The sequence below is a fragment of the Thermobia domestica genome, chromosome 10 (assembly GCF_964235325.1).
Source record: "Thermobia domestica chromosome 10, izTheDome1.hap1.1, whole genome shotgun sequence".
Classification (NCBI taxonomy): Eukaryota; Metazoa; Arthropoda; class Insecta; order Zygentoma; family Lepismatidae; genus Thermobia; species Thermobia domestica.
The window spans coordinates 16,216,795-16,225,302 of record NC_137463.1 but is presented as its reverse complement, the minus strand read 5'-3'; the positions used below and the strand labels follow the sequence as shown (position 1 = coordinate 16,225,302).

The 8,508-nt window shown below is 38.1% G+C and overlaps 1 protein-coding gene across 1 annotated transcript; it reads right to left on the bottom strand.

Moving 5' to 3' along the window:
• Positions 1-790: 790 nt before the first annotated feature.
• Positions 791-1,351, bottom strand: LOC145661406 (uncharacterized). Its single transcript, XM_081726706.1, has one exon. It carries the CDS (start codon positions 1,349-1,351, stop codon positions 791-793), a length of 561 nt encoding a protein of 186 aa, XP_081582832.1.
• Between the last annotated feature and the right edge of the window lie 7,157 nt (positions 1,352-8,508).

Genomic DNA, 8,508 nt, shown 5'->3' with positions numbered 1-8,508 from the left:
TTTGACCTTGCTTTTTCTAAATGTTACTTTTTCTTGGTAGTGTTCGCTTTGTTTTCTGTTATCTTCTGCAGCAATTTGTTCTTGTACGGTGATGATGATAATATTCCAGACTGTTTCCCTCTAGATTTTCGTTTCTTAGTGATCAAAGCTCTTGGTAATGGACTCACATCAAAAATACTTTGACGTGGAGACACTTTTGTGCAAATGGACTTTGAAGAGCTGTTAGCATTGCCAGACATTGAGGGCTGTGGAGAATTTGACGATGCAGAACAATGCTTGCTGGTCTGAGACGATGATTGAATTATTCCGTCAGTCATATTGGTATGTTTATCTGTAGACTGAACAAGTAGAACATTCTCGCACTCAGTAGCATTATCATCATCCGTGACTAATTTTTGTTACCTCTGATGGGGCGAAGTTTTCATCTGAAAATATATCAGGATTGAAAGGGTAGATGCCAGTTGCTGAGAAGGCATTTTCTGCTTTCTGAACATTCGCCACTCTTGTATACACAGCGTTGAAAAGCCTGGCAACTTGCATTACTGTAACCACTTTTCCAGGATTAGATGTTAGCCATTTGTCAACTTCTTGCTCATAAGTATTCTTCAATGAGCCGAAAAATCCTTTGTCCAGTGGTTGCATTTTATGACTCGCGTGAGGTGGAATCGATGGAAGAGTAATATAATGAGTACTGCACCAAGAGTACAATGAGATACATGAGTATCTAAAATTAGGAGAACTGGGTTGTCTGGCGATGGCTTGACGTAGTTAGTAAAATGTTCGAGCCACTTTATAAACAACTCACTTGTGATTTGCCCTTTATGAGACACCATTTGTAAAGTTCCAGTTTCATTCTTTTACGGGGAAATATTAACCCAGGAGGGATATATATACCCGAAGCACTAACACAGCATACGGATGTCACTAGTTCACCACGCTCTGCAGATGTAACTTTGCTCATATGGCGTTTACCCTTCCCCGAATACACTTTAGATAATTTGTTAGGAACAGTCGAAATACCCGTCTCATCTACATTAAAAATTCTGTTTGGTGGAAACTTTGAGTCTTTGTAGCATCTCTCTAGATTGGCAAAGAACCTTTTGCATTGGACTTCGTTGAATCCAACAGCTCTGGCGGTACTACATTGTTCCGGTGTCCGTAAGGATAGATTTTGCCTCTTACAGAAACTCAGCAGCCAGTCTTTTCCTGCTCTCTTCTTAGTTGCATTGAATCTGGAATGAATACCATTTCTATCCGCGAATTCATAAGCTAAATCCACGAGTTGCCTGCGAGTTAAGCCATAAAACCTTTCATCCATTTGTCGAATATACGTCGCTAATTCTTTCCCCATTTTCATATCAAACACATTGCGGAATCTTCCCAAGGAATCCGGAATAGTACCCTGAAACGACACAGAACAGAAAACGACACAGCACCGTGTGCTATTTGAAATTATTAATACTCACAAGTTTTGAAAGCATTATTCTGTATCATCTAATATACTTTAAGGTATATTATCCTTACGATTCTTCTCTGTATATATCACTGGTGTAATAAAATACATTCGTGGGCATTTAACCACTATTGTCAAGGGACGAGTGTTTATGGCGCTTCCGAGACATCTGACTCCGTCTCCAGCGAAACCCTTGTCACGATTCGCTGTAATGCTTGGATCACAACAACTTACCTTCAGACAGAATCAAATTAGTCTTCAAAACATCATAAATACTTGATCAATCAGAGCAGTGGTTTGAACATCAATAAATGCGTTACAAGGTACCTTTAGGATATAATTATGCACATTTCAAAAACTTGTCAGAGGAACTTTCTTCCCGTTTCGATGTGAGAACTGGCCTCCCAAACGTTTTTCTCCGAGGTTTGTTGTACCAATGTTTAGTTGAAATACATTTTACTGATCATAGAATGTTTAAAATAAGGTCGAGAGTTCGTATTTTATACTATACTTATATAGGTAGATAATAAGGGATGCTAACATTGACATTTACGAGCGTAAAACTAAAAATATCCGAACTTTCGCCATAATTTTCTTTACGTTGGCGATACTGGCTTCTGCACTCTCATGCTGCAATGTGGTACCCTTGTAGTTATGCTATAGGCGTGTAGGACGTGCCTCTTCCAATAGTTCTTGGGTAAATACAAGCTTTCGTTCTGTTTTTCTTCAATACTTCCCCATTCTCTAATACCTGTAACAAAGTTACATAATTTGTTAATTGTCTTAAAGCTCAAAGATGATTACGAACAATAAAATAGCAGCAGAGTTTTAAATGTCATAAACCCCTCCCCTAATTTAGTAGTTGCAATATCTAGGTCACTCCATGTAAGTTCGAAAAATAAAACAGAAATTGATCACTTTTAATATTACAGTCAAATTTTTAGTGTAATACAATATACCTGAAACATATTGAGTGGTGGGCAAGAGTACGCATGCGGACTCTTACCCGTCTCGTGCATGCGGATTCTTACCCGCACCTCACTTGCTTCCTGAAATCGTCCCTACGTGACAGTCCATGTTATGCTGCTTCCATAGCAAAGTGTTGGCACTAACAACAGGCATTACAGTTATTTGTGATATAACAACCCTGGTGTAATTACTATTCTACAGAGAAAAAAAGCTTACGTTCCAAAATCATAAACTTACATCAAATGTATGCAAAACAAATCTTTACCTGTTTTTCCTCTGTGCCTTCTGACGACCAATTTCAATACACTTCCATACAACTGGCGGGACTCACTCAATCACGGGATGCATTCGATATCTCGATCAGTGCTACAAATTTCCCGGAAACACGGTCGCGCACTCTTAGATGCTGCGTACTCTTATCCCCCTCTCCCTTACATTTCTAGTCAATATGAACTCAAATTATTGAAGTTAGTAAATGTCTAATATACACACGAAAAACAACGTGGATAACCTCACGCGTATACAATCAACTGCGAGATGAGGCTGACAATGTCAAAGCGGGAGAGACAAGCAATTGTTCTCGTCAGCGCTCCCTATTGTTAGCGTCAGCTCAGTGGAGAAATCAAAGAGGGTTAACGCGATCTACAGAAAATGTCCCCGGGAGCTACATTACAACGATAATGTATATTTTAGGGATGGGCAAAACCGGTTTTTATAAAAACCGAAAACCGGTTTCTATAAAAACCGAAACCCGAAAAACCGACATTTCGGTTTTCTCCAAAACCGGTTCGGTTTTCACCGAAGCTGGTTTCGGTGAAAACTTTTCGAAAACACATAAAACTATTTCTGTGGAAATGGATTCGGTTTCCGGAGAACAACGAAACACCTTTGTGGTCAGAAATAGAACAAATTTTGAAAAAAAAAAAACCGGAATCGGTTTTGAAGAAAACCGAAACCGGACCAGGTAAAAAACCGAACCGGTTTTAGAGAAAACCGATAACCGGTTTCGGCGAAAAACCGAACCGGTTTTTGTGCCCACCACTAGTATATTTTGTATGTAGGCCCCTACTTTCTAAGTATTGTTTCTATTTACGGGCAAAAGTGCTATTTAAAAGGCACAAGCGGTTAAGAAGAAGAAGAAGAAGAAAAATCTATAAAGAAATAATTTTAAATATTTTGTATTATATCGATATATTTCTTGTTCCTCGTTGCTATGATAACCTGTTTATTCAGTTGATATGGTAACTAAAAAGAGAGAGAACGAAGAACCATCTTGTAGGAATGTGATTGTTCATTTTTTCGAATTATAGTACGAAATATATATTCTGAAGTGTATACTCGAAGTGTGATTTTATCATAATCTTACGTAGTATATAAATATTCAATATATATTTGGAATCAGAGATTGTAACGGAAGAAATAACGTTACAACATCGACTGTTTTGCAATCACTGGCGTACAGGTCAGCCCCCACTGTAACACGTCACATATTTTCCATTTGCTGAGTTCTGTCGTAGTTCAGTAGAGACGATATCTTCCTGTGTGCAGCCGCGCACCAAGAAATTTTCGTTGGGAGGGGTACAGGTTTGGAAGGTCCAATATTATAAGCCACTACGTCTATGTGGTGTTGAACGGGTTTTATTCTGCACCCAAAAACACGATAACTAATTGTAAAATACCTCTACCTATATTTTCAAAAAAAAAAAAAAAAAAAAAAAAAAGATAAAGAAATAAATAAAATAAAATGAAAAAGAAATGTTATGTTTGGTTGAGCTCCTCAGGAACACAGTGAAAGTAGACTTTCGGAAAAGTTTATGCCACTGCACACAAGTTAGGCATAGACCATACCATTGTTCAGCTCCTTCTTGCAATCGGTAAGGTGAAAAAGTTGAACTCCTGGCTGCTTATGAGCTGACACCGGTTAATAAGAATACCCCGCTATCTGGAAGTGTGCAATTCTCTGAGTGCACCTGGTAAGAAATGACCGGAAATGTTTTTTCCATCGGATTGTAACGTCAGATGAGAAAGTGGTTTAGAATTACAGGATAATGACTGGATTGTAATCAACATTCAAGAAGGTTTCCTAAATCACCTCTCCATGCACAAAATGCGTTGTTGCTGGCATGTTGATCCATGGTTGGAGTGTTATATCATGTTCTTCTAAAGGTCATTACAGTGCTGAATTCCATGAAATGTACCGGAAACTTGTCCACCAGCATACAGCAATGGTCAACAGACATGTTCTACCGTAAAAGATGGTGCAAATTCTACGTGAGTTGCAGCATGAAACACTCCCGCAGCCTTGATATCATTACCACTGACTACCCTCTCTTCCGCGTGTCAGTCACTTATTGGGAGTGAAGATCTTCCCTGAGTATTGACCGATTCAGCGCGTAGTTTTGAGGACTTCTTTGCATCAGATTCGAGACATTTTTCAAAACGAAATCCAATCATTGGCTGAAGGTTGGCAAGAGTGTGTGATTGAAGATGACAATTGTTTTCATTAACTAAGTATTGTAATTAATATTTTTTGGCCTCTTGGACGGGCATTTCTTTCGCACCAACCTAATATCAATGTTCTTAATTTACATCCAAGTATTAAATATGTCTATGAACTGATATTATTTGTTCGAATTTTTTCGCTTTAGAGCTCCTGGAGTGCCACCCCTGCATTGACTGCTGCTCTAACTCCCTAGTGGCGTATAATATTCAGGTTTCATCTTCCGGCACTATGTGAGAAAAGAAATTATCCCCATCCTCCCTCTATCGGGTCAAAAAATCACGTGGAGGTGTCATTCTTTGCTCTTTGTAAGCATCTGTCAGCATTGTTGACATCCATCTCGCACACAGTTTGTGATAATCCAGCTTATCAAATTCCATGTACTATTTTAACAGACACTTCTGGAAACTCTATGGGGAGTTCAATTATTATGAACCGACGATTGAATCGTACTTTCTTGTTAATACGTTTCACCAGATCGTCCACCTGAACACTAGACCTTCCGCTACGCTCATTGTTATGAACATTTGAACGCCCTTGACGAAAGTCTGTCTGTTCACCATTGTCCAACTTACTCCTTCACACATTACTGACGATCCGTAAATGACACAATTGCCGATGGATGCCAGCTACATTCGACCCTTTGGCTTTCAGAAATCATATGGCAGATTTCACCTCACATTTGGCGGGATTTTGTATTACGGCAGCCATTTCACCTTACTGCTACTTGCACTTACGCAATTCCACAGAGGCGATTCTATATCCGTAGCAAGCACAGAATACTAGGCATGCTTCTGCATATACTCAAATTCATCAATGCTGCCAACTTCGCGTAAAAATATTATCAGCCCTTTCTTTGACACCAGTGTTTCTTCCAGATTTGTTTTTTGGGAGACAGTGCTGCCCGAGCTCTGAGTGTGCTCCCTGGAGGAGGCCAAGGTAATGCGTCTATAATATAATAATAAATAGAATATTATTGTGTGAAAATAATACAGGCGTGTTCAAATTGTTAGACTCACGCTCGAAAAATGCAAAATTGATGTAGGAGTCCTACTTTCAGAGTTCTAGAATATTTAATTTAATGGTCAAATCACCAATATAGGATCCTTCATTTGTTTACTCTACAGTTGAAGTGGTGATATCACTGTTGAACAGCAGATGGTATTAGTGAGGGGGAAATTCTGAAAGTGGTGTCTCAGTTGTAGATAGCTGTTGTTATTCCTATCAACAAGTTACAGTCTGAAGTGTTGTGGTTGCTGTCGTAAGAAGTTAACGACATTCATCAAAGCGTTCAACAGTTCGAATGGGGCAGTACAAAATTATCGTGACGTGTTTCGTGTATCAATCTTTTATTCTGTGTCCTGTAATTGCAGCATAATGGGAAAAACAAAAGACCTTTTTCCGCGTAAAACGGAAGTTAACAAAATACTTCTGGTGAAAATAAGATATACACGGCAATACATTGCTAGTAGAGTTCGGATAGAACAAAAATCTGTGAATAGAATCTCTGTTGAAATGAACAAGAGCCAAAATAGGGTTGGGAACTGTGGGCGAAAACCAAAGCTATCGCTAAGAGATATCAGAAAACTAAAAAGATTGGCTCTGAGAAACAGAAGTGCAACTTCTAATAGACTTAAGCATAAAAATGGCTGAGTATGGCGCAGACATTTCACTGAAAGTGTTCGAAGGATTCTTTGTGCCGAGGGAATAAAAGCTCACGGTCAAGAAAGAAAACGAAAATTAGAATCTACTCCAATCATGGCAAAGAAGCGCCTCGAATGGGCACGAGGCCTAGAGTATTGGACTGCTGACCATGGGCGGCGATTAGGGGGAGGCAAAGGGGAGCAGTTGCCCCTCCCCCACTTTTTTGAAGTAACCCATTAATGTATATAATTTCATTTGGAAGTTAAAGTTTTCGTATGTATTACTGTTTCATAGAAAAACAATGTTGCCATATAATATTTGCCGTTGCGTGAGTACGTATTGGTTGTCTTCCCGTGAAGTTAAGAAAGCTACAAGAATTGTTTTAATTGTCACGGAAAATAACCCCAAAATTGACCTATTCGAGCACAACAATTCCAGCATACTTTCAATTCAGGGATATAGAAGCAAAAACGAAGAAGTGACGCCCTTTTGTTTCAGAATTGTTGAACAGTTTTTTGTTTAGTGGTCACTACTTAATACAAATGAGTGAAATGAACGACTAAACAAACAAACAACAAAAAAAAAAAAGTTGTTCAACAATTCTGAAAACATGAGGGCGTCACTTTTTCTTCGTTCCCAGACAAAATTCAAAACTGGATTTAGCAGATTTTGCTTCTATATTCCATTCTTACAAGAGTTCGATAGGTTAGTCAGCCGCTTTGAAACTAATTGAGAGAACGTTTCACAAAAGAAAGAAGTATTTCACAAGGTATTCTTTAATTGCACATAAATTGACAGTTCCTAAAATGTCTTCTCTTCTTTGTAAAGTAAGGAATATTGATTAAAAAGAGCGTAATAAGAAACAACTTCTACCTTTTTCATTGTTTTGTAATATACGACTGAAGTGGTGCGTTTGGGGATGTACGAGTTTATATACAATAGAATTTACTGAATTCAACACAATTCTAGGTTTTCGGATTATTTTCTATAACTGGAGTGTGGAATTATTGTGTTTTAATATGTTCCAAGAAAGTGAAAACTACATCTAATGGCATCGAACATGTTTCAGAAAGCTGCAAAAGAAAATCGTGCTTTAAATGTCGTAGCATATGCTTGTAGTATTTACTGTCTTTCATTTTCTAAGAGTAATAGCATACATTTAATGGCATGTGTGGAATTAAAAATTAAGATGTTCATTAATCCCCAGTTTCAATATAACTTCTACAAAACAAGCCTCATTATTCATTTACTATGATTAATATTAACCCTTCTATTTATTTTTTTTTTTTTGCAAATTTGTTATTAAATAATCTGATTACACAATTTTCCAGACAAAATTTTAAGATGTTCATGAGCAGGGAATCAAATCTCTTCTTACACTTTCGTTGTTTAAAAGTACGAAGGGATAGTTCCTACTTGCGTTGCTCTTGTCTATTTACTTAATAAAATATGAAATGCGATATACGGTATTTAACCGAAAAAGATAGTATCCTAATAGTTATACAACCTTTCGTCAAACAAAATGTTAGAAATAACCAGGGAAACTAATATTGATATACAAATATTCAGATCATGTCTTACCCCTCCACTTTTAACGTCCAATCGCCGCCACTGCTGCTGACGATTGGAGAATAGTGTGTTTCAGTGGTGAATCATGTATTTTTGTGTCTGATGAATGTTCATAATATGTGTGACGTTGACCTGGGAGGAATTCAAGTTGGAATGTCTTTAATAAACCGTGAAGCATCCCACTTCAGTCATGATCTGGGGTGTGATCTCTGTCTTCGGGCCTGGAAGACTATATAGTAGAAAGGACAATGAAGCACGATTAATACCTACAAGTTCTTCAAGAAGAACTGCTTTCCCAGACTACACTCTGGTTTGATGACGTACAATTCATCTTCATGCGTGATGGAGGCCAATCCACTGGGCCAGAGCTGTG

What these genes read in the sequence shown, in the direction of transcription:
- LOC145661406 (XM_081726706.1), bottom strand. Translation starts at nt 1,351, where the DNA reads ATGGGGAAAGAATTAGCGACGTATATTCGACAAATGGATGAAAGGTTT.